The 26,226-nt window shown below is 42.1% G+C and overlaps 1 protein-coding gene across 6 annotated transcripts in view; it reads left to right on the forward strand.

The window, feature by feature from the left end:
- The first annotated feature begins 18,224 nt into the window (after positions 1 to 18,224).
- Positions 18,225 to 26,226, forward strand: part of SMOC2 (SPARC related modular calcium binding 2) — a 138,065-nt gene continuing 130,063 nt past the window's right edge. For all 6 annotated transcript variants that reach the window (XM_059469401.1, XM_059469402.1, XM_059469403.1 and 3 more), the window contains exon 1: positions 18,225 to 18,527. In XM_059469401.1, the coding sequence (XP_059325384.1) occupies positions 18,453 to 18,527 (75 nt within the window). In that variant the 5' untranslated portion in view covers positions 18,225 to 18,452. The remainder of the gene's footprint in view (positions 18,528 to 26,226) is intronic.

Below are 26,226 nucleotides of genomic sequence, written 5' to 3' on the forward strand. Positions count from 1 at the left end.
AGCTGTGATTTGATTTCATCCTGGCCAGCCTGAAAGTCTGAAGCATCTGACATTACACAGGCCCAGACAAACAGAAGACATAGGACAGTGATTTCATAAGAGGAATTGAGCTGTTATAATAAGCTTAGGGACCAAAAGGTGAACAGCAAAGGTTAAAGAGAGCATGTGGAAAGACAGTCTACTTTTCTTCCAGAATAAGAGGGAAAATATTTGTCTTCTTTCCTCTAGCTTGGAACACAGCAGAGCTCTCTCATTTCTTACTAAGCAGGGGGATCAAATGATGAATCAAAATATGGAGCTTGCTTTTGGCTATGAAGTAGCAATCCAGACACGTAGTCTCTTTCTAGCCCTTGGCCAGCAGTCACAGAGCACTATCATGTACTGTATACGGCAGAGTATTTAACCTATCCCTTTTCAATAACATACAGCACAGCAGTTAAGAGAAGATCTAGATCAAGCAGGGCGAAACAGGAATGGTTTTGTCTTCTAATGGCTGCTTCTGTGAAAGGAGGATTGAACAGACCCTGCCTTGCTAACTAAGAAAAATAGACAGTGTCATTGGTATCAAGTGCTTGAGCCAAAACTAAGAGAAAATAAAACTGCAGTATCAGCAGATTCTTCTCTGTGGCTTTCCATATTGGAGAGGGGCTAAAGAACCCAAAGAGAGCAGGCACAAGCACATATATGTACCACATTTCCTGACTTTCTGTCAGGAGATGCTTCCTTCCAGGGACATCTGTTTCTTTTTTCCTTTAACCATCAGGTCACCACACCTAAATATTTTTCTGGCTTATTTAGATCCATTAAAAATAATACATGGAAGGTTTCTTCTCAAGTGTTTGGTCAACATCTAATGAAAATATGAGAGGAAGTGTTTATCTTCCCCTACTCATCGAATCCTAGTCCCCCATTAGAAACAAAAAAGCTTTATTTGTTGCAAGCGCTGTGCCATAAGGCTTGCTCTGCTTTTAGTCACAGAAATTCCATCTACTGACTTGTCTTGATGTGCCAGCTCCATGCTTCTGCTGTGGCCAAACATGACATTCCCAGTGTTTACGATGGATGGAAACCATGGTGACACTAAGTTCACACATGTGCTCCAGGCATGCCTGTACAAGCATCATGGAAAGGCTCTGAAAAACTTCCAGCGAAGAATTTCCATTGTCACTGTGCTTTTAGAGCCTTGCTAAAAATTCAAGGTATAAAATATTAATTTTTCTAGTCATCTTTTCTGATTCTCAGACAACCCACAGAGATATTGAAGTTTTCACACTGATACTTTCCCCTGAATATGCTTGCTTCAAAACTTGTTTACCATAAATTGCCTATCTGCAAAAATTTGAGCCTGGTTATGGCAAGCTTCTGGCATCATATGATGTCATTGCTGTTATCTGAGTTGGATAAACAGGAGAGCATTTCCTGCAAGAACTGTTGTGCATGCATTTTTTTGAATAGTCTCATGGAAGACCATTCAATCAACTTCATTAATTCCCTTTCTCTGGGCATTCATGCCAGTGAAATATAGTCACTTCAATGTTTAAGGAAAGACTGAAATGTCAAAGGGAAATAGAAAATGCCATAAGCATATTTCATTGCAGTTATAGAAGATTCTTGGATTATTTTTTCAGTTCTGATTTTCTGGAATTTGAAATAGATTCATAAATTGGTACATTCCCACAAAGACTTAAATATCATTTGCGTTGCTCACAGAACTGTAATATATTTTCACAGATTTCGTTGGAGCTTTGTATTTCAGCTCAGGTTATCAACACTAGGATCTGTAGGGCAGAAATAGGAATGTCATGGGTTTTTTTAATAACTGGTTTTCTGCTGAGTTCACTAAATGTACAAAGAAATATGACAAACATCTCTCTATTTCAACCACAAATTTGCATTTTATCATTTCCTCATTCCAAGCTGCTTATTTCTCTTTCTTTCTAAGGGTAAAATGACAATTTTCTCTTGTAAGGAAAGCATACTTCTCATCAGAACCTTTTAAAATCTATTTTTAAAAATTATTATAATGACAATTAAATAATACCTGCTTTGGTTAGAGAATATACTATACTTTGTGAACAGGATGTGCACTGAATTAAAAACAAAAATAAATAATAAAATATGTTTTAAAGGTTCATTTGAATTTGACAGCAATTTTCTACCCAGGTCAGCATGTGAGACACTTGAAGCTGTCGTTTCCAGCTCACGTAATTTAAGCTTTAAAGTTTCAAAAGTTGGCGTCCTGCTGTGAAGCTTGAAATTGACCCATTTGCAAACCTTAACTGAATTATCACCAACATATTGAGAAGTGTCCACTGTCTGTGTAAGTGAAAATTACACAATTTCTTCTGGGACTGAAATCATGCAATTGAGAATAAAAATAGTATCAGATAACTCAGTTTCAAACAAAAGTAACCCAAGAGTGAGTATTTACAACTCCTAAGTCGAGATTATATAGTATGTTAACACTGAAAGCAGAACTATCAAAATCACTGGGTACAGCACTTGCCCCAAACAATATGAAAGTCTGATGCATAAAAGAGTTAAAAATTGTCTTAGGAATGATTGCTTCAGAAAAGTGTGTGTGAACTATCTCTTTTCCCTCTGCAAGTCAGAGTGAAGGGAAGAGAGAGCTTGTTCAGGCCCTGTACAATATTACTATCTTTTAGTACAAAGGCACTGATCACTCTGTCCTGTGGAAGGTTCATTATTAGAGCATGACAACAGCTAATGCACCTATACATTGGAAGTTGTATTATTAATGGCCCTGCTAATAGCTGGTGACAGTGAGACAGTGAATTTCCACAGTTCACAGCCCTTTGTAAGTCTTCTTCTGGAACATTTCTCTCCACTATCATCACCCAGACTCCCCCTCTGACCTCTTTATCAGTCAGTGAGTGGTACCAGAGGTTTAAGACACATAATCACTGCAGCAGCATGCCATGTGTGCTCTGCAAGGCAACACAACAGATGGAGAAACTAGAAAAAACCTCCAGTGCTTAAAAAAAAATATAAGTTCCTAAAAATACTTTATGAGGTAATGATAATGCCATTTACTTCCACTTTTATTCTTTTGTGCTTATTTACTTCACACGAATTTTCATGTTTCATCGTCAAGTGAATCTTCTTATTTACAGCTATGCAGCCTGATCTAAAATTCACTATGGGCAGTGGAAATGCTGCCAATGACTTGAGTGGATTTTGGATCAAGCCCATATCTACCTTAGAACTCTGGTTTCCTTAACTCCTACACATGAAATCACAGGCTGGACCTGGGTTATCTATATATATGAGGAATACAGAAGTAACATTAAAAGAAAACACTATTATGTTTGCTTCCACTTCTGCCTCCCTTTCGAGGGGAAGAAAAATAGCTGCTCATTTCAGCACCTCTGCAATTAAAGTTAATATAACCAGCTATATGTTACAGTTTATTTCAAGCATGCTTTATGTTCAGCAAACCTTAGAAAACTGATGCTTTTTGCTTCCAACTTTTTTGCACCATAGAACAAGCGTTGAATTTGTTTGCTACAGTACAGATCACAGAATCACAGAATCACAGAAATTCAAGGCTGGAAGAGACCTATAAGATCATCAAGTCCAACCCATGTTCTAACAATTCAACTAGATCATGGCAGCAAGTGCCACATCCAGTCTTTTTTTGAACTCTTCGAGGGATGATGACTCCACCACCTCACTGGGTAGATGATTCCAGTATCTGACCACTCTTTCTGTTACACAGATGTTGCTGAAGCACAGCACTGGCCCTTGGACTGTACTTGGTCTAAGTAGAGGAGCACTGGAGGCTTCCAGGGCCTTTGAAGCCTTGCACTTGGCCTTTTCACAGAAATGTACCATAACACAGTGGTGGTTTTAACAGGGAGGGTCGGTGTAATGTTGTGCTCCACATGAGACAGCAAAAGCATCACCTCTCACTACTCCAGCTCTTGAAGCTGCCAAAGCTTCTTTAGGCTCTTTGTTTATTGTTAATGCTATTAAAGGTTACTGCACTTCCATGGAAGCCCAAGTTATGAGGTTGGCAAAACAATCCTGAGTATCTTCTCTCTAAAAAGAGACAATATGAAAACAATATAAGTACTTGACTATCAATTTCTAGTAATGCAGACTTTGAGTTTGCATTTGATCTGTTCAGAGAGGTTTAAAATATTTTTTTTTCCAGCAGCATCAAGGAATTCATATTGCATAGCATTTTCCATAACTAAAATGTCAGTGAAGCTATTTTCAAGTCTGCTTTACAGAAGTAACTTTATTTTTACTGTCATTACTTTTGGTGTTTTTCAGCATACTAGAAGAGCACCTGAGTGAAGCACTTAGGGTTAAAGTTTTAAAGTAAGTTCTTAAAGGAATATTTTAGTTGGTTTGTTTCCTTAACACAAAATTTGTACATAATTCTTACTCAAATTCAGAAAAGCTGAATTAATATTAAATTAGCTTAATAGAAAGAACTACCCTGGTTTGCACAATATTGCTGAGTACTGGTCTAACAAGGAGAATTTATACACTTCTTCCCCTTTTGTTTTGGTTTGATTATTAATACTGGTGGTACTTTTCAGCTTTATTGGAGACACAGGGGAATTGAGGAGGTATCTTTTCCTTATTTTTTTCCCAGGAGTGCCAACTCTAATAGTGAGGTCAATATATAAAACACTCTGATTAAGGGCAAACAGGTCCCAGAAGCTGTTCTGGAAGCACTGAGAGTGAATGGCTTCCCAATTATGTGTATATCATTGAAGATGATTCTGGTATTTCAGCAGCTGGAAGATACCTTGGCTCTTTCTCTGCCTCAGCAGCTATTTTGGCTGCTTGCTTTAATGAGATTTGGAGGATCTTAACTTTCTCAGAGATTTTTATTCCTACATCAAATCAATCAGTGAATTCACTGGGAGATGGGGCAGGAGGAGTGGTCAGGCACAACCAGACATATGCAGATCATGATAAAAGTGTCATTTCTCTAAGATATGAGAGAAAAAAAATAATCTCTCATGTTACATTCTAGAAGAGCTTGTATTTCTGCACGTTTTGCATGGGTAGCATACAGCTCCTTGCGCTGGACAGGCAGCCCAAGGGAAAAGGTGGTTTTTAAGCCTGCCTTCTCAGCAGCTTCGTGGGGAGAGAGGGGCAGCTGCCCTGAGCCAGCCCCTCCTTTGCCCGGGACTGGACCTTTCCAGGTGCAGCACATGCTGGCCCCACTCCAGCAAAGCACTTAAGCACATGCTTAACTTTCAACACATCAATTACTCATGGAGGAGTCAAGCGCAGAGAAGCTGCTGGTGCAGAGATAGCGGTGAAAAGGAAATGGGGAAGTGGTGACCTTATTGCCTCTCTTTCCCAATGGACCTGTCTGCAGACATCATTCAGGGCCTGGGGTAAAATGATCACGGGGGCTAATAGGTCAATGACCTGCTACCCTGTCCTTAGGCCAGCCCCAACCTTTGCAAAAGAGAGGGGAAGGGAGTGGGGAAGATCTTTACAGTTTGTCAGATGTTATCACGCTTGATAAGACAAAGCTTTGCTTTCAGGAATTTCTTCTGCCCTAGCTTGCTGTGAGGAAAAGATGGCAACTCAGAGATTTGTAGTGGCAAAGAGGAAATTCGCAGTCTTTTGTTCTTGCTCTGCCACTCACATCTGTGACAGGTTTCCTTTCTCCCTTAAGCTATTCCAATTTCTAGCTCTGCATGTGTCAAAATAAGTTTCCAAAGCAAATCACAAATGTATGGGGTAATTAGAGCTGTCATTTTATTGTCAGGGAAGGCACTCCCCTTCCCTAAGAACAGTACACCTCCCTGCCAACAGCATGCAGTAGTGATGTGAAGAATTTAACATTTGTCTCTTTGGTTAATTAATCGTTGTTTTTTTTTCCTTTTCTCTTGAGGGATGGGATAAGGAAAAAGAGGAGAATTGCCTGATGATGCTGCTATATGGACCTTTCTGTGTTTAAAAAACTCTTGAGAAATGTTGTTGAGAGATAGACAGCCATGCATAACCACTAAAACACACAAAAGTGACCCTAGAGTCACCTTTTCAGACATGTGGAGACTTAACTGAATTTAAAGAAAATTTAAAAATAAATGTTCAAAAATTACATTCATAAAAATTGAAATGCAACAAATTGAAGGACAAAATCTGTTCCTTCAGATCTCCAGCAACATGAAAAAGATTTTCTAAATGTTTGGAGGAGTATCTTTAGAAAGACATGCAGCCCAGATCCTCACTCTTCCAGAGAATCCCTCAGGGACACATCTGAGGCTCCCTTCATAAGACACAGTAATGACAAGCTCACCATAAACTTACTCTCAGATGTTTCTGTAGTTTTTTAATGTAAGTATTTTGTAATAATGGCAACATATATGGAGACAATTATTTGAAAAATTACTTGTGGGAGTTTAAGTGCGCACAAAAAGAATTTATTTTCCAATTAAACTTCCCTGCTTTTGTTTTATACTCCTGTACCATACATGACTCCCCAGTGTTTGTAAAACAGTTTTCTCTGGGGCACCCACAGCACTCCATGGGAAATTTCAATTAAAATGGAGTTAGAGGTATGTTTTAGATGCAGAAATAGTGGATAGGTATCTAAAATGCATACTGCAGCATGGAAGAAGAATGGGCTTTCTAATCAATGTGCAGGACACTTGCATTCAAATTTGCTCTCTTACTGCTGTCCAATCTACTTGTGGCAAGCCACTTACTTCCAGTGTCCAGTTCCCAGCTCCACAGAGGGAATCACTATGACTCCTTCCTTCTTTCTTGCATATTTTGCAGCATGGCATTTTATTAGTGTGCTGGGAATACTGTGGAGCATGAAGCATGGTGAAAGCAACAAGCATGGGAAGGCTCTCTGAGGTGCTGTTCAGCTGTGGGATTTAATGGTAAAGAAAATCTAAGGATTCCTGCCCATTTCATCTCCGGGTCCCTGTCTGTGTACTGCAATTCACTGCCCTGTCAGTTGTTCAACTCTGAACTTTTCTGGAAGATGCTGAAAGCAGATCAGGGAACTTAGCTAGTTAAGAGTAAGTCTCCTCTCACCAACATAATTTCTCATTCAGGTCAATGCATAGATAAGGAGAGCGTGGTCTCATCAACAGATCTTAGCACAGGTAAGAACTCACAAGGGTTGTGAGAAAGCACAGGGGTGGAAACAAAGACTTTGGGTGAACTTAAATTAGTTTAGTCATCATTTCATTTCACTGTAGCCTGAGCAAAACTTTTTAGACTGGAGAAGCATTAAATGTTGTTATCTGAGTCTGTGCTCCAACTCCATTGTGAAATTTTGCCCTTCTGCAGGATTTCTGATCAAGTACCAGATCACCTCTTTGCAAACATTAAGTTCTGTGTCCCTACAACACACCTGGCAGGCAGATACAATATCCTCTTATCAGATGGGCAAAAGGAGCTGCACAGCGATCACGACTGGCTCAGCCATGCAGCATGAGCTGACAGGAGAGGCAGCAAGAAGCAGAAAGTCCCAACTGCTGGACTGATGTTTTAACTGTCAACACAGAGATGCTTCAAGCAGCAGTAGGAATGGGATAAGGAGCAACAATGATACGACTTGCAGATGGCTTTCATTAAACAGAGTTTATATTGGATTAAAGACACAATTTTGAGTCTACAGCAAAACTGCTTGAAATAGTTTAATCTAATCTTGAAGAGGCTTTTTGACCAAATCAAACATTTTACTGCAAATTTTGCAACTCCACTGAAAGTTCCTGGGGGATTCTGTGTTTGAAAACAAAAAAACCAAACCCAACCCTCTCCCCCCCCCCAAAAAAAAGGGTAATCTCAATACAATCATGTTCGTAAGTTTTATCACTGAAAATGAGATATATTTTATAGAAAGTGCATGTCTATACTTCTAAGAATAATTCTTATTTTTGCCTGGTCTTATTTGCAGAAGTGTCATTGATTAACATGAGTGAGTGACTGAGCTACAAATTAGGTAAAAAGCAAAATGCTTTTCTGTGTTACAGCAGTAACAAGAAAATACTTATTCCAATGACAAAACTAGTGGTAATCAGCTTTTCTTGAAAGAAAGATTGTTTCATATTGTATTTGGTGTCTATCTTCAAACTTTAAAAATATTATTGTTTTCATAGCAAAATTATTGTCATGTGGAATTGTTTTTGTTCAGGGGTTTTGGGAGCCTGAAAGTCAAAAGACAATTATATTATGCCAGAAGTTACCATTTTCACATACATTCATACAAAACTTCATCAAGGCATGTATTACTTGATTCACAATGCACAATCCAAATAAGATTATATACATGCTTGCAACTCCATTTCCTGCTATATTCCTGGACATCAATGAAAGTTTTCTGAAGCTTTTCTTTTTGGGGTCAAACCCACATAGGTCTCACATAGTCTATCTCATGGATAGACACTGAAGCTATGAGTGACCAAGGCAATTATAAGTTTGTCTTTGAAAAGAAGTAAAGGAATTGCCTTACTAAGTTTTTGAGCCTATATGTGATTGTTTAAATGCCCAAACCAACTGAAATTTTAGCTGCACTTTCCTTCTAAATTTCAACTGTTCCAAATTAGCTGGGGACCTCAGGCTCCACTAGAGAGATCCAAAATCCACTTAGGCTGACACCTTGAAGGACAGAGAAATCCCTTCTGATTATGGTCCATAAAAAGAAAAACTGTTTATAAGTATGGAAAATAATATTCATATTTGCATAAATGATGATAACAAGTGGTGAGTGAGGTCAATGGAAGGGATGGATCTTGCAACTCTAAAGCAAAGAACAAAAAGCAAATCCCCTCAAAAGATTCTGAAGTCCCATCAGACCAAAACCAAATGTTTTCAAAATCTGCAAAAACCTTCTGGTGTAAAATAATTTCAAGTTTCAATGACAATGTGGTTGGCAATAAACTATAAATCACTGTACACAGAGGTTTCTAACTGGCAAGTGGCAAATACATGAAGGCTGTTTCTCCATGCTTTTGGCTTATTCAAATACAATTTTTTCGTAAGGAAACAAGATTTATATAACATTGTATTTCTCAGCCCTTTTAATCTCCCTGATCCCTGCTGGATAACTCCAGCTGAAGTTAACACAGCACTAGAGGCTTGGAGTGATTGTGGTCTTAAATACCCTTTGAATGTCACTACTCAGGTACTGGAGAGAGGCTCAGAGGCACAGAAGAGCTGTGATAGGAGAACAACTGCATCACCTGCTGCCAGGAACACTGAAGAGGTGAGATCTGTGGTGGATGTATTGGCAGCAGGGAAAGCAGTAGCTGCAGCTCACAGTTTACCAGATGTGAGGTGTTTCAGCAGAATCGAGGCCAGAGGCAGAGTCTGCTATGCACTGAACAGGTTTGGTCTCTTATTTGGGGAAGGAACCTCTGGTCATTCTTCACTCCCCTTCTACATTGTTACTTTTATGGTTTTTTGGCTTGTTTATTTTTTTCCCCCCACTTTTCTCTCCTTTGGCTTCATCTGAAAGAAGTTCAGCAATTGTCGCTATGTGCACAAGGATGTGGGTAGTCAGATGGTTTCATAACAGCTGCTATATTGCTTTCTCCTTCACCTTAAGGGAATTCCTTTTTCCACAGTGTTCCCACTAACAAAACATATTCCCTGTGTCTGCAACAGTCACTGCTTCAATAGCATCATGTAAGAACCTGGCGAGGCAGAACCCTCCCCAAGATTCCTCCTGGGGACAAGAAGGTTCTTGGCAAAATGTTCTTCAAAAGCTAGCTCTCTCTTAACCTGCTGTGATAACATTTCAGCCATAGGCAGGAAAAGACCTGTCTTCCAGCATTGGATCTATACCTGACAGTGGCAGGAATGGAGAAAGGTGTATACATAAAAGGCAGGAATAACTTGCATTATACAAGCATCTGAGGACTCTTCCATAAGGACCCTTGGAACTCAAATTTACCCTATAATTCTTAGTGAATCAATTTTCAGATGCAATCTGTATATCTATGTCACCAACACTCCAATATAAAGGTGCTTTTGTTGCCACCTGATGTATGGTGCAGAAGCAGGTGCAGACAGGATCACATTCAGCACTGGGAAGTCATCTGAGTATTTAATAGCTTCTCAGCAAGCTTTGAAAACTCTTACAGATTCTGGTTCAGCCTGCAGCCAGTGATATTCCTCCTAACTTCTGACTCCAGCGGGTCAGCAGTCAGGACTCCCCTACAACCTCACTGCCACATACAATGGGTGTGACACTGTATGGTGGGATGTGGCTTTGAGGTGCTGCCACTCATGGGCAGGCATGACAAATCTGAGGAGCCTGAACCTTGATTCAACCCACAGTGACCATAACAGGCTGTTCAGATAGTGTGTTCATTGCATTGGAGTGGGAATTATTACTGTGCATACTGACGCAGAATTAAACACAGGCAGAGACAAACAAGAGAGAAAGGATACTCCCCAGGAGCATTCAAAATGAAGGTCTGTATTGGGGGACGAAAAGAAATTAGCCAGCTGAGATTGATGTTGGAGAACAAATGTGGTTCGTATTTTATTAATAAAAGAGGTCTTGCCGCAAAGGAAATTCCCATCTTGGCCTGGCGATGTAGCACTAAGTGGTAATGGATACATGAAATGCCAAAACCCATAGATCTCTAGTTACACCAGAGTAGACACTCTTTGGGGCTCGTAATTACAGGGAGCTGGCAGACATTCCGATTTCATCTTTGAGAGAGAAAAGGACTTTCTGCTCTCCTGCCAACTGGGATGACTTAGCTCAGTGCCAAGCTGGACATACCTTCCAGAGTATTTGCAATGTAGCATTCAGCTCTACCTCAGATTCTTTCACTTTCCAGGTTTCTGAAAATGAGCAAATAAAATATTTGTAATGGCACCTGTAGTATTGAGGCATCACAGAGAGAAAAGCCAAGTCCTGCCTCCCAACCAGAAGAAAGCACAGTTGAGAAAAAGCAATAGCTCAGATCTGTGTGGGACTGAAACAGAAAAAAAAAAAAGAAAAAAGAAAAATGGCTGGGACATAAACAATATGTCAAAGACAGCAGATATTCTTGGACCCAAGTTTGTTCTCTGGACCCATCCTAATGGTGTGGATTAGGCAAACATGGTTTCTCAGGCTGAAGACAAACTGACCATGCTGCCAGGGGTTATCCATATAGTCAAGACCTATTGTAACAAGACCTGGAAAGCCAGACCTGACCTCTGTTACTTTCTTCACATTATCCCTGGACATTTTCTGTCCATTTGTTGTACTGAGATTAATTCTAACAAGTTTGCCCTAGAAGATTTATGCTGACTGCCAAGGTGGCAGTTGAGCTATCTGATATTAACTTAGATCTCTTCACATGACATATGCAAAACCTGTGGACAAATGAGCAGGCCCAATTCTTCTTAGCCAAATTTTGTTCTCAGTTACACCAGAGGAATGCAACTGAAGTCAATATGATTTACAGGAATAAATGACAGTACATGGCTTGGGTATTTTTTGAGATGACTTGTAGATTCTAGCTGTAGCTAATAGGACTGGCCACAGAAAAAAACTCAAAGAAAAGTAACACTGTTGTTTGTTTTTCTTCCCTAACTCTAATGTCAGCCCCAGTCTAACAAAGCACCCAGTAATATTTGCTTAGGCACTGAATTTGTTAGCCTAACTTATTTTCACTGTTTATCCGACATTTCTGTAAAAATGTGTTAAAAAGAAATAATCTGTTAATGCCAAAAGTTCTCAAATACTCTATTTCACAGGCATAGTGTACACTAGAAGGAGCCTGCAAGTACAACTGTGCTGGAATTTTTATATCAATAAACTCCAGAGGGGTGGTGCAACTCCTGACACTGCACCGGTTCCAAGGATGAAATAACACATCCTGGCAACCCAACTGGATTTTGCCAGCAGAGCTGCAAGGCTTTTTTTTTTTTTCTTCTTTTTTTCAGAGACAGAATACAAGTAAAAACTTCTCCTGAGAAACCCTGCAGGGACTACACATTAGCTGTCTGCTGGGGATGCTTATCTGGCACACAGGAAACAAAGGTGCACATCCCAGCTCTGCTCAAATCAGCTGTATCAAATCTTAACCCCTCCCCTAGCAAAAAGTCTCCCCAGTCCTGGCCCAGCTGACTACCAAAAGATCCTTCTGTCCTTCTGAGCTCATCTGTCAGAACCGTTCCAGAACAGTTTGACCAGCCAGTGGTGAGGATGGGATGTGGGAGAGCTGGGTGTCACTCAGGCAATACAAGAGCTCAAAGAAGGGTATCCTCTATCTCCAGACATTTCAAACAGCAGCTTTTTGGCTGAGGGGCAAAGTTCTGTCTGCTTGTCAGCAGAAACACTTGCTGGGGGCCCAAGGAATCTTTCCTGAAAAGGATATTATTGCAGTTGATGTGCCCCCACTGTAAAATGCATAATTTTTTAAAAGTTGGTGTGTACTTGCACAAACACACGTACATTTTGTTTTCCTGAAGAACTTGTGATCGACTCTCATGAGCTCAGGAAAGGCCAAATGACCTAAGGGTTATAAGGTGCCAGTTACAGATACTGTTTCACATTCTTTCTTAGAAAAATAGTTATGAAACTACTGGATTTTGTTTCCCCCCCCTGCTTTTTTTTTCTGTATCTCTTCCAATGCAATATGCTTTGTTCTCCCAGTGGAAACCAATCATTCACTAAATACTTAGTGTAATTCCTATCACTGTCTCTCAAGTGGGCCCATGTTTACATTTCATAAGCAAGAATCTTTTTCCTTATGCCATAGTCACTACATAGAAATAAATACAGGCCACAGAACCTGCACAAATCTTTGCTGACACACAACATTTTAAACACCTTATGGATTAATGTTTATGAAGCCTGTCAGAGGTTTAAAACCACAATGAGAAAGAAAGATTTTCTTCAGGTCTGAAAAATGAACTTTTGGTCTAATGTCAGCCCTACACTGAAAAAGCTTGATAGTTTGTTTGTCTAAGCTGACAGCTCCTTATTCAATTGTTCACTGTGTCTCTCCACTTAATTCTTGCTATAAATTTGTCTCTTTGCCACACTCTTTACACTGTACCTCACTGTGCCCCAGAGACATGGTAAGCCAGCAGCTCACCACTAACTCAGCTTAAGCAGAAATGCTAGCAACAAAGACCAGCCTGCCAAAACCCATAAAACTTGCTGCTTTTTGCCTCAGTTTAAAACAAAAAAATAATATTGTCTTTTCTCTAAAGTGGTAAAGCAACACATGCCCAAATTAGTTCTTGACATTAGAGGATTTTTAACGGTTTTGAAGAAACCTTGGCACTTATAACACATTCTCCAAAATGTATGGTTGTTAATTAGTTTAACAGCATAAGTAAAAACAAACAAACTAGTGGCAGAAGGCGCAACCACTGGTTTTTTGGTAGGGAATGGGAAGTACATGAAATCCCAGCTTCTGAAATACTGAATAAATTGTAAAGGAAAGAACTGATTAAAAACTGAGAGGTAGTCATGTCCATTGCCATGTTAAACTGCTGTTTTACTGTTACCACAGTGTCTATGAGAATGTACCTGTACTTGCCAGCCGGGCAAAAACAGTTAATGAAAATCTAAAACATGAAGAAAAATGGGCATTTCCCCCCAAATGGGGGGGGGGGGGGTGGTTTTGTTTTCTTTTTTTTCTTTAAGATTTAAAGAAGCATTTTGCATTATTTATCAATTTTTTACTTTTTCTGAAGAAAACTTGATAAGAAAATATACCTCTCAGTAGATTAAAAGCCATTGCTACCTATTGCAAAGCAAAATTTTGCTAGGTCACATGTAGCAATTTTTGCACAGACCACTGCATGCTGAAAATCCCACTTTCCCACCAGAAGTGTCTGCCTCTCTGCATTTGTCCTCAGGATCATTCAAAAACTGGCTGCAGGAATCTACTGCAGATCTGCAAGGCCTGCTGGGTAGATATTCCTACTCTCACCCAGTTTCAGGGTTTTATCCCTGCTCTTGCCTTTATTTCCAGTATTTCACCCCTGCAGATGAGGCTGTTGTTTGTAGTCATGAATTATGTTTTCTCATCTAGCACAGAAGATTTGTTCTGATTTTCCTTGGACAGTCATGCAGGGCAGAAAGGAGCAAATACACTTTGCTGTGTGCCATGATAAGGAGGGGACAGGAGTGAAGGGCAGAAGGGCTAAGGAAATGACTGGCTTATGCCTGTTTGTTTTCTACCTCCTAATGTCTTAAAAGGCGTTGATCTCTGTGCAAGGTGCCCTGAAGAGGAAAGCCCTGTTTATGTAGGAGGCAGGAACAATGTGGGAAGGGACAAGGATGGCTGCCCTGCATGCTCAGGCAGCTTTGCTTCCATCCTGTCCTAGACTGATCTCTGCCAGTGGTGATGGGTGCCTCTGGCACTGGGCCCATTTCACCTTGCCATTTGGGCCAGGATGGCTGGGTGTGGTGAAGGCTGTGCAAACACCTCGTGCCCACAGACAGCTGGCTTGGGACTGCAGGGCTCTCCTTACACAGGGCTGAGGAAGAGGAGTGACAGTGTAAAGGAGTTTGCGTTACAATAGGTTTACAAATCTGAAATAGCAAGCTGGTAAGCAATACAAATGTCAGTTCTAGGGATTGGAAATAAAAAATATATACGAAACCTAGGTTCTTATTCCACATGTAGGACTGCATGAAATTTCCACTGGTAAAATACCACACTTTTCCTGTGAAAGCATTTCCATTTAACCTCTTAGAACTGGAAGAATGGAATCTCTTCCTATTCTCTAAGAAGCAGTGCATATGGATGCTGAAGTGGTATATCTCTGAGATCTGGTCAGGATTTTCCCAGCAAGATTTCCTATATTTTCACATTTAAACTGTTTGTTCCTTCTTTTATTTGAAAATAAAAGGTATTTCCTCCAAAAGATGATGAGCCGTACAGTAAACAGGTAATGATAGCAAACAAGTCCAGCCAGGAAAGGGAATACTAATACTAATACTAATACTAATACTAAATAAACACACACTACTTCTGTGCCCAAGAATTTTGATATCTTAGATCCTCTGGTGTTATTTTGTGTTCTATTTTCTGCTGCATCCTATGTGTTACCCATGTCAGCTACTCCCCTGGCTCTCAGAAAAGCATTTCACATCCACTATTTCACTTCATGCAATAGTTCTTTTCCTGTATGATTTTAATGGCTGGTGCAAATTTAGATGTAAGAATTAGGGATGCATTTATCCTCCCCAGACAGAACTCCTCCTGCTGACATTCTCCACAGAGTAGTTTATGTCAAAGGCTCCAAGAATCATGCAGAATCCCATGGTTGTTTCCAGACAGTCAAGCAGGACACCAGGTTTGTCAGCAACACTTCCAAAGGCTGTCTTTCTTCTCTCTTTTACTTTCTTGCCTCTGTTGGTGTTCACATCCTTCTTGCCAACACTGGTGCTCCTTTAACTCAGCCTCCAGATGGTTTTTCAGGATTTGGTTCTCTTGCCAGCCATGCCACCCCAGGCTCTACACTTGAGTGAAAGAGGAGCACCTGTGGCTCCTCACTAAACCTCTGATTTAATGCAAGGTGAGTCAATCAACAGCAATGCCTCTCTCTGCACTGCAATAAGCAATCTTCTGAGAGGTCCAAAGAGCGGGCTGGCATTGGGCGATGAGGAGAGCATGGAAGAACTCTGTCACTAGCAGGTGGGAATGCTACTAGCACTGCTTTCACATCAAGATGAGAGTGGGATTTTTTTGCCGTTGTTCTTGCCCTGAAGAGGTTTAAGTCCTCTTCCTCATACTGACTAATCACTAAAATGTGATAAATCTCCACATAGTAAGCTCTAATAATGAAAAATGCAACAAGCTGAAACTAAAAAGTCTAACTGAAGGATGATGCTTGTCAAAGCTGTCTGTTTTCCCAAGGACAGCCAGCCACACACACTGGTCTGTGCCTCCACAGTTTTGACTTGACCTCTATATTTTGTCCCCTCCCTAAACGGTAATTTTAATATATTTTGGCAAATCATTTTTATTTTAAAATGATAATGTTAACAGTTTCTGGACTCTAAACATGCCTTTTTGCAGAATTTTGGCCTTTCTGCAGAATTTTGGCCTTTTGGCTAATGTCAAAATTGTGTAAATCCACTCACATTCAACTAAGTTATAAGCCCTCAAAAAGCTGCAGTTTGTTTTTATTAGATGTATTTCTCATCAATTCTGAGAACGTATTTTTTTCTGCAATGTCCAATCCAAACTGTGTGCTGTGTCATTCAGCATGTCCTGACAGACAAGCCAAGAGCAAAGGGGCTGCTGGCCATGAATTGCCTTTGCCCAGCTGCATGCCAGCAGCGCACACAGCACTGAACTGAAGGCGAAGGAGCTGTGGGGTTTGCAATATAGCAAGAGCAGTTGAAAGAGAAGGGGGAGCAAGCATGGGCTTGTGATGAAGGGGACACGGACCTAAATTGGGAAACAAACTGGGCTGGACTGGAGAACTGGAAAGATGGAGGAAAACAGGACTTTGTACATGTGGTGAATAATTTTGTGATATGAAAGGAGAGAAAAAATTCCTTTTGTCTCTGACAGACACATCAACATTGCCAAGTTTCACCCAGCTAAGAGGAAAGGGCTATGAAGCCCAGGCTGGAAAATTGTACTGCAGTGCCTAATGCAGCAACTGGCAACTTGCTATCGCTATGAGAGATGCTGCTAGCTTGAGAGCAGTAGAGGTCTGCTGCAATGAAGGGCCTCAAACATGATCCAACCTGGGTGATAGAATATGTTATCTTGGGGGTTTTTCCCCATTTAAAAAACACAGGAGATACTACAGGCCATTTACACACAGATGTGTGCAAATACTTTGTTAAAAATTGCATCATATAACACAAAACCTTTTGAAAAGGGTGCTTTTTAAATTTTTGTGACTCTGGGTGCTCATTGAGACCTGGCAGTGCTACAACTACCTTGCTGGCTGCATCCACTGAACATTGTAGGATCTGGAAAAGGCAGCAGTAGGTGTCTCAAGTAAGGCACCCAAATCTCTCTGTAATTAGTACCCACTTCTCTCCACCTTGGTTCACCATGCATGTAGCTACTGCTTTAGGGGGCATGCTCTGCCCTGACCCCTCACTGAGCCACGTGTGACAAAGCCTGCAAGGATGTCAGATTTCATGTTTGAAAAAATTGTAATTTGTGTACTGGGAGTGTACCACTTTGCTGCCTTCCTAAAGCCCTTTTGTGTCCCGTCCCACAAACACGCACACACGGAGAATAAAGCATGCCCTGACCGCTTCAGCGTCTCTTGCAGTACCACTTATCTGCGGGGATCTCTGCAAGCTGGCAGTGAGCTGTTGGGTCCCCGGGAGGAGCGGGGAACTCCAGTGACAAAACTGTAGTGAAAGGGTTTCTTTCAGGCAGCAGGGACGAGGAGATCCTTCACAGTAAGGAAATACAAACAGACCTCTATTTGGCTCCTAAGAGATGAGAAAGAAAAGCGCAGCTCTGGGGTGCAAGGTTTCACCTGGCATTAACTGCGCCCCGCAGCCTCCGCATCTCAGCGCCCGGGGCCAGCAGTGCCCGCTCCCCGCCCTGCTGGAGCGCCGGAGCCCCCAGCGCCGCCCGCCCGCCCCACGGGAGCTGCCACCTTGGCTTTGGTCCCGGCTCACAGACCTGCACGCCGCGGTCCTGGCTCCCGCCCGTGCGGTGCCCGCGGGAGGCGCGGCGGGGCCAGGGCAGGGGCGCTCCCGTGGGAGGTCGGGGCTCACCGGGGCGGGGGTCGGGACCACCTCCCCCGCCCGCCAGGGGCTGCCGGTGTCCGTACATGTTGCTTCAGCATGTGGCGGGGGCGAGGGGGAGGAATAAACCCTGCGGGGCAAGCGAGCGGCGACCCCCCGGGAGCACCGGGGAGGGTTCATCGGCGAGGATCTGTGGGTCTGGGAGGAGAAAGCGGAGGCCGGGCTGGGGAGGGGGAAGGATAAGAGGAAAAGGGGCAGAGCGGCTCGCAGAGGTCGCACACCGCCAGCCTCCGCGGCAGTGCCTGCCCGCGTGCTCCCGGAGCTGGTGGTGGGTCCTCCCTTCCCGTCCCACTCGTTTCCTCCCGCTTTCCCTGCCACAGAGGGCTCGGGGCTGGGAGGGAGAGAAAGGGACCCCCAGGGTTAGCCAGCAGCTCGCCCGAGGCGGAGGCAGGCGCGGCGCCCCGGGGGAGGCGGCGGCGTCCGGCAGATTCCCCCGGCAGTGGGAGGGCTCCGGGAGAGGAGAGGCTGGGGGAGCATCTCCCAGCCGGGCTGACTCCCGAGGAGCGAGGGAGGGACACAGAGAGAGGGGGAAAGTGCCGCCTCTCAGCTTTACAGGCGTCCCCAAATTTTAAGGGCTGGGGTGGGGAAAAAGAAAAGTGAGGACCTGATCTGGGACCTCCCAGCCGGAGCGGTTGAAAAGGAGCCAAAGCAGGCGTCGGTGGGGAGCGACATCCCAAGGAGAGTCCCCGTCCTGCGCCGCCCGCAGCCGCTGCGTGCCCGCCGCCGCCGCCGCCTCAGGATGTGGGTGCCGCTGCTGCTGCTGCTGCCGGAGCTGCTCCCCGCCGTGCCGGCACAGAAGCTCTCCGCCCTCACGGTAAGGCCACCCCGCCGCCGGGCGCCCTCGGGGCCGGTCCCGGGAGCACCTGAGCGGGCGATGCGGCTCCGGGGCGGCGAGAGGCGCCCGCGGCTCCTGGGCCGAGCGCTGCGCCCTGACCCGGCCGGGCGGGAGCGAGCCCCGGCCAGGCTGGAGCCCCGGCCAGGCTGGAGCCCCGGCCAGGCGGGAGCCCCGGCCAGGCTGGAGCCCCGGACAGGCGGGAGCGAGCCCCGGCCAGGCAGGAGCCCCGGCCAGGCGGGAGCCCCGGCCAGGCTGGAGCCCCGGCCAGGCGGGAGCCCCGGCCAGGCTGGAGCCCCGGACAGGCGGGAGCGAGCCCCGGACAGGCAGGAGCCCCGGACAGGCGGGAGCCCCGGCCGGCGGGCGCTCCGCCGCGGCTCGCCCCGGGAGCAGCCGGCACCGCCGCCCGCCGAGCGCCTCCGGGAAGAGCGCGGCCCGCGGCTGCGAAGCGCAGGTTTACTGCGGGTCCCCGCAGAGCTTCGGTCCGGCGTTAATGTCCGTGTTAATGCTTTTATTTGCCCGAAGAGGAATAATGCTGCGGTGAGGTCCGCTTTTGGACCGACTCGGGCTGACCGATTTTACTTCATTTTAATTAGAAAGCAACATGAAACAAGCCTTTCTGGCTGTTCCAGGCTCCATGGTGCTATACATGGAACTCCGCGTAGAGATGGGTGAGCCAATTCATTAGGCTTACTAAATAAGCCATAACCACTATTCTAGCCAAGACCTGAGGTTTGCAGCTAATAGCTCAGTTCAGTCTTCTTGTAGAGCTTGCAGTGTTTGCAAAGCTATAATTAATGCAATCTGTAGAAATAAAAACATTTTCCTTAAATGTGTTTTTAAACAAGTGCTTGAGTAAACATAACGGGCAGCAAATACCTCTTTCAAGCTGTTTTTAAGTGTTTTGGTGAAGGCTATGCGCTTAGAGTTTATTATTGTAAAGTTACAGGCAGCTGCAAAGTGAAATAGACCCTATTTTGTTTAAGTCCTTCAGAAAATTTCTGTAAAATCCCATGAGGGGTTTTTTTTTTTTGTTTGTTTGGTTTTCTTTGTTTTTTTTTTTTTTTTTTTTTTATTCTTTCACCCTTTATTAAGTAAGGTGCTATAGGGACAGCTCAAGGTGAAATGGCTGTGGGAGATGGCTGAGCTGTTCATACCTGAAATTCTTCAGGAAAAGTTTTGCCTTGTTGACTAAATATTTGGGTTTTTTGTTTTTTGGTTTTTTTCCTCTTAAATGATTTGTAGATTAGAAGCTGCTAGTTGAAAACCCTAAAGGACTGAGTTTGCTCCATGAATTTTATTGTCTATGGTATTTTATAGTGTGGGACCAACAAAGTCAAGTGATTCTCATATTTTACTTTTTAAGACCCTCATTTGAAGCCCCTTTACACTGTCAGGTGGTATATACTATTCTAATAAACAGATTAACATTACAATTTACTTTCAAGTTCATTTTAACAAATGTATAAACATAATTTGCAAGATAGGACATGTAATATTTTTTTTTCTGTACATAAAGAGAGTTCTAAATATTAGTGTAGAAGTAAACTGGAAATGCTACCAAACCTTAGTTTATCCAAATGTAAAGTAAGAGTGATTGTGACAGTTGCAATACCTTCAGATGATACATAACCCAAATGATGTTAAAGTGATTTAAAATATGGATATAAATCACTGCAGAATATACTTTTCATTCAGTGAGGGGTTGTCTGCATCACAAAAGGGACGAAAAATCTGGCCAAGGGCACTTTGGCAAACTCTTAACAAATTAAATGCCAGAGACTCATGCAAATGTATTAGACTTCGCTGTAATCTGAGTGATGTTAAAAATCCCTCTGTTCCTTCCTTCACCAATTCAAAGTGTGCGGTACTCATTTCTGTACCTTAGAGTAGTCTGCATCTTTATGAACCATGAGCAGAAAAGTCAATTCTGGTGAAATGCCCACCCCTGCCTCTGCTACCAAAAACGTAGTGGTTTTGAAGACATCAAGATTTCAGACTGAAATGAACTTGAACATTTTGGTAGATGTAGCTAGCCTTGTTAGTAAAGGACTGCAGGTAGTGAGCTCATGTTAGTTTTTCCGCTGCCTGTGCTCTTCTTATGGAAAGGGCTCACCCATACAAATACTAGACTACATTGGAAATCCTTCCCTAAAGCAAGTAAGGGACAGGCAGACACCCATAGGAGCGAAATAACACATGCAAGCACTAATGCACATATACTTTCTACATCTTCCCACAAGGCTGAACTTTGAGTGAGGCAGGTTTATTTCTACTATTTCTGTACTTTAAATGACAGTAAAAACCCAGTGCTATTACGGCAACAAATACCACACCGCTTAATCATTCTTAACTCCTGCAGTCATTTTGCTTGTAGCTCACAGACTATATAACCCCTTTCCACATGTACCTTTCTCAAATATCCAAGGATAGTATCTGCATAATTACAAGGAACAACAAACCAAAGCTGTGTAGAAAAACCAAGAAAATCTATGGCATTTTTTTCACCTGCTGTGCCACTGTGTGGCGACTGAGAAAAGCCATTCTTTTCTACACATCATATGCGGATTTTATATTTATTTGTGGCTTGAAGAGTAACAGATAAAGGCTGAAATTTTCATAAACAACCAGAGGTCATGGGAACAGGGCGTGTTTCAATGCTGATCTGAGTTTTATCAAAACGATGGGATGATCATGGAGAGGGAATGCCCATCCCTGATCACAATACTGTCAGAGGTATACTCGTCTTGCCAGGTGGTGACAATATCAGGAACAGTCTACTGCAGTTGTAAATCTGACATAAGATGAACCTTGGCAGAGACAAGACAATAAAATTATAGTTCCCTCTAGCAAAAGCCACTGTACCATTTTCTGAAAGGTAACACATGGGTAGGAGGTTTTTTCCTTGCCTGAGCTTTAAGCAACAAACTGGGTGATGGCATGGCAGGGAGGGAGGATATCAACATCTGTCTTTAAGATTTTCATCCATATAAACAGATCTCTGGCCTGTTTTAACTTTATGTCCTCACTAGCTCAAGGAATGGCTCAAGTACTATGTTCAGAAAAGACTTTCAGTAGTTTACAGACCTGTTTCCCCATTTAATTAGGAATAATATTTTTGCATTTCATTTGGGCAGCAATACCCACAAGAACCACCCATGTCTGTAGTCCAGGTGAATGTGTGATTTTCATATGTTGGAAGCTTTGCAATAGTCCAATAGCAATAAATCACAGAGTTTTCACACAAATAATATCTCCTAGAGATTTCTGATTGTTTTAACAGCCTTATGTGACTGCAGGTTAGCAAGGAGTGATGAGCATAGGCTTCCTACTACATAACAGCTATTAGGATGATTTCTGACAGGCAGAATAGTCAGCAGGTAGGTGAAATGTTCCAGTTTGTTTAGAGTCTGGTCCCTTGGACCTCATGGTTATATCCAAAGTGAATGTGAGTGTTGTAATCTGTCCCTCTCTGCCCAAACTGTGGACCCAGACAGAATTTACTTGACTGCCTAACTATGTGCCAGGATAGAGAAGGGTTGATGAGAGATGGGCTGATGCATACCTGAATCTTTATTGGGAAGCCATGATGTACACCAGGGTCTAAGAGTTTCAGAATTTCTATGTCCTCACTGAGTTAGAGATAGTCCAAAGTTACTTTGAGTTTGTACCAGTCTTGGCTTCTTGTCACCAGGATTACTCTTTGCTAAGGTTTCTCCTGGACTCTGGTCTCCTGAGTAGGACCATATTGCAATAATAGATAAAGTGAGGTGAAATGCAATATTCCAATTATTAATTGCTAACTGAGCCTCAGGGATGCATGCAGGAGGATAATGTTCTTTATTGTTGTATTTACTGTTATTTCAAATGAACAAATATTGGCAACAGAACAATGGCTTTCATTAAGGAAAGGTAGGCTGAGAGCTGTCTCATAAGAACCCATGAGATCTGGAAGGACTGTAGCCAGTTTGGCTGCTCTTGTTCTTTTCTCCCCTTGTGTCAAATACTAATGTAAAACATTCTTACATTCCACAAAATATCTTAAATAGCCTTGCCCTTTTACCTTGTTAATAGAAAACCAGGTAGCATGGGGTAATTTTTGTAACACACTGTTGGAATGATTTTGCAATGCTGCATTTTTGTTCTGCTCTGTGAGATGTACCCATTCTTTCTGGATGTGTGAAACTGAGGAGATCTGAGCCTTGCTGTCTTCTTCTTTTAGGGAAATTAGGCATATCTTGAGGATATAGGTACTTTTGTTTTGAAACACCGTGCTTTGAAGAAAGCTCATTTTGTTCCTCAAATAAGTAAGTTTATGATCGCTGCACTTACTAACGCACTTTGTCATTGTTTATACTGCATTTTTGAAACCATCAACTTCGCTTTTATCTCAGTTGCAGTGTTGTGTGTGTGGATGTACTTCTACAAACAATAGGATACAAGTGTTTCTTATTTTAAAATCTTGATGACTTGCAACATACCACAAACTATTTATACTTTCAAAGCCTTGCTGCACCATGTGCTTTTCTTAATACAATTGATAGATCTTACAAAGGAAGAAAGTTTGCTTGAAATTACTTCTTGAAATGAACACCTCTGCCTGGTAATAGTTTCTTTCATCAGCAGCTGAATATTTTGGGGAACAATTGTTTTCTTTTTCTCCCTTGGCACATGCTTTGTGAATATTCAATAGCATTTAGTGTGCTGGATAGCTTCCACAACACTGACCAATATAAGATGGACCGCTAAGGTAGTTCAGTAAAGGGAAGCTAAACACAATCAAAGCTTTCCAAGTTAAGGACCCATTTGGATGGCGCCTGCAAACCAAAACATTTGGAAAAGTTACTCTAATTGTGACTGAAAAACCAAGACCATAAATAAAATTGTAAGTGGCTCCAGATCCTAACAACATTGTTACTGCAAATGGGCATTGGTACAACCAAGGGTACATCAGCTCTGAAAATAAAACACTTCCAACAACGCTTTCTTGCAATAAACTCTCAAGACACTTCTTGTTAAAGAAACAACACCAAAAACTGTGGGAGTTGATATTGAAAATGTCAGCAAACTTTTCGTCAGGGGTCAGAAGTAATTTTTGTGCACACAGCCAACATAAACTTCACCTTATAATGTGTCAGACATTAATGAAGATGGTCGGTTGACTGCATGCCCGTGGGATTTTTAAAACTAGAATTGAAGACTAGAAATTAATGTGAGTGGGGAGGGAAGAGCAGGACCGAGCAAACAAAAAGAAGTAGATCATGCAAATTGTGTCCGCTTTTGGTGCTGTCATTGGCCCCCTGTTGCCTCCTGAATATCTCGAGGAACAGCTGTATTTCTTGACAGTGGGCAAACTTCAAGGTTTAGTTCATTCTGAAAAGCCTCCAAAGGTTTAGCTGCTATCCAAAACCTATCTGAACCCTGTTGGTCTGGAAACCAGGCTACAGATCTTTTCAAGATTTGGCTTGCTCTGGACTTTGCTCATATTTCCATTTCTTCAGCCAGACCAGCCTCACCACAGGAGCAGCCATTTTCATGGTATTTTGGTGCTTCATTTCCTGTCAGGCCTGAGACTAGGAAGTGCAGAGGCGCCTGAAAATTAAAAACTGAGTAAGAAAAAGTTGGAATCAAAGACCTATTTTTGAACAGCAATGAAGGTCCGAGTTTGGTTCAGGAGTGACATTTTTTATCTGAATAAATTCAAACATTCTTGGGCAATTTGTGGAGTGAAAGGAAGTTACGTCTTGCAAAGCTCTCAGGGATTTCCAAAAATTTTGTGTTTTCTTTAGAATCAAAACCTAAATGCATCCTAATTTTCTGTTTGATTCAGTATTGTGATCTGAGGTAGATTTTTAAAGAGTTGACTTTGTAGATTAATGATGAAGGTCATTTCACAATTAAAATTTGTGGTCCTTTCTTCCAAATTAATATAGTCAAAGTAGTTTTTGACTGGGTCAATACTGCATCCTCTGCCCCTCTACTGTCTTCTACAGCAAAATTCTGGTGATGCCAGTCATTTGATCCCAATGGCCCTGTGTATTTTCACAGGATATGCTTCTCTTGACATTTCTTTATCCGCTTCTGGTTATTATTTGCTAATTACTTCCTTAATATTGTCTACAGTGGTAGTGCAACAGTGCAACACTGGAGGCAAACCTGGAAAGAGAAAATACTTCAGAAAAAATTTGCAATATGCTAATCTCACATGTAATAATTTATGCCAAAAGAAAAGGAGTGCTAGTGAGATGTAACACGATATTGCCCATAAGCAAATAAACTAAGCAGAGAAGAGAAGGTATAGCATAAATAACTGCATTTTTTTCCTGCAGTTTTTCAGTCTTGGCCTAACTTCCCATGTACATAGGGAATTGGTCTGAATTACAGCCATTGCTGTAGTGCAGTGGTGTGCATGGGATACAAGGACACAAACTTTGGTTATGGGGAAGTGAAAGCTACCTAGAAGAATATGGACTAGTTTTTAGATTGGTGTGATAACACTTAGTATCAGAGGGTTGCTTAATATGACTTTACCAAATTATCAGTGGTCCTCAAGCAGCAAAGCTAATGTAGTGTCACATCTTACCACAGAACTCATCAAGTCAGTCTCCCAAATGGAAGCTTCAGCTGATCCTTGCAGAATAAATCATTTTGATGAGTTAGTAACTGCCCTTCAGTGAATTTTTTCCCCTCTCAAATTTATTACCTTTTAAAAATGACCACTAAGTGTTTCATCAGCTGTTGAAAATCCAGGCTAATAGAGAATGCAACCTAGAATTCTGGTCGGGACAGAAAGAGAGAACATTTCCTGAAGAGAATCCTTTCCAGCTCTCTCCCTGGCTTGCACAGTGGCTTGCTAGAAAACTTGCTTGAGCATGTTTACGTCATACCTATCCAAAACCTAGCTTTTTCCCCTTCATTTACTTTAGGCTGCTTGTTGTGTCATCTTTTGAGTCACTGAGTAAAGATAATTTTTTTCTTTTGTGTTGCCTTAAATTTGTTTTGAGGATGTAATAATATACTTTCTTGCCTTTTAGGTGTTCACTTTTTGAACTGTATACAAATTAGCTGTCATACATGTGCTATAAATCTTTGAATCTTTCCTAGAGCACCTAAGGAGTACTTACATGCAAAAAAAGAAAAATGTCTTTACTTTGGAATGCTCGTTAAGTCATGGCTTCATGCTGTATTTTGCAGATTTTTTGAAAAAATTGCTGCCATGAAGTGCTCACAGTCTTTTTCCTTGGCCTACCTTTATCATGCAATTACTAATATTCTGGCCATTTTTCAGAATTAAAACAGGGTATTATCAGTGAGTCAATGGTGTAAAAGCTCAGGAGAGATTTGTACATTTTTTGAAATGCAAGTAGCAAGAGATAAAGAATAATTTTATTGGTATTCAGGATGGACTCACTATGATCCATGTAGCAAGCTGCAATACAGAGAAAACCTGCAGATTGCACATGACCCCTGGATGTCAGGGTGGGAAGGCAATGCCTCAGTTCCATTATTTTTTCTTGCTCTTATCTGGACTAAAGTGGAGGAATGGTTGAGTTTAGTCTGAGTAAAATCTGCCATTGAGTCTCATTACTACTTTGGAGGATGGGGAGAGGAGTGGGTGACATTTTAGTAGACATGCAAATGATTTCAACCATATTTTAACTGCAACATGTCTACTTGTACA

This window comes from Ammospiza nelsoni, chromosome 3, assembly GCF_027579445.1.
Source record: "Ammospiza nelsoni isolate bAmmNel1 chromosome 3, bAmmNel1.pri, whole genome shotgun sequence".
NCBI lineage: Eukaryota > Metazoa > Chordata > Aves > Passeriformes > Passerellidae > Ammospiza > Ammospiza nelsoni.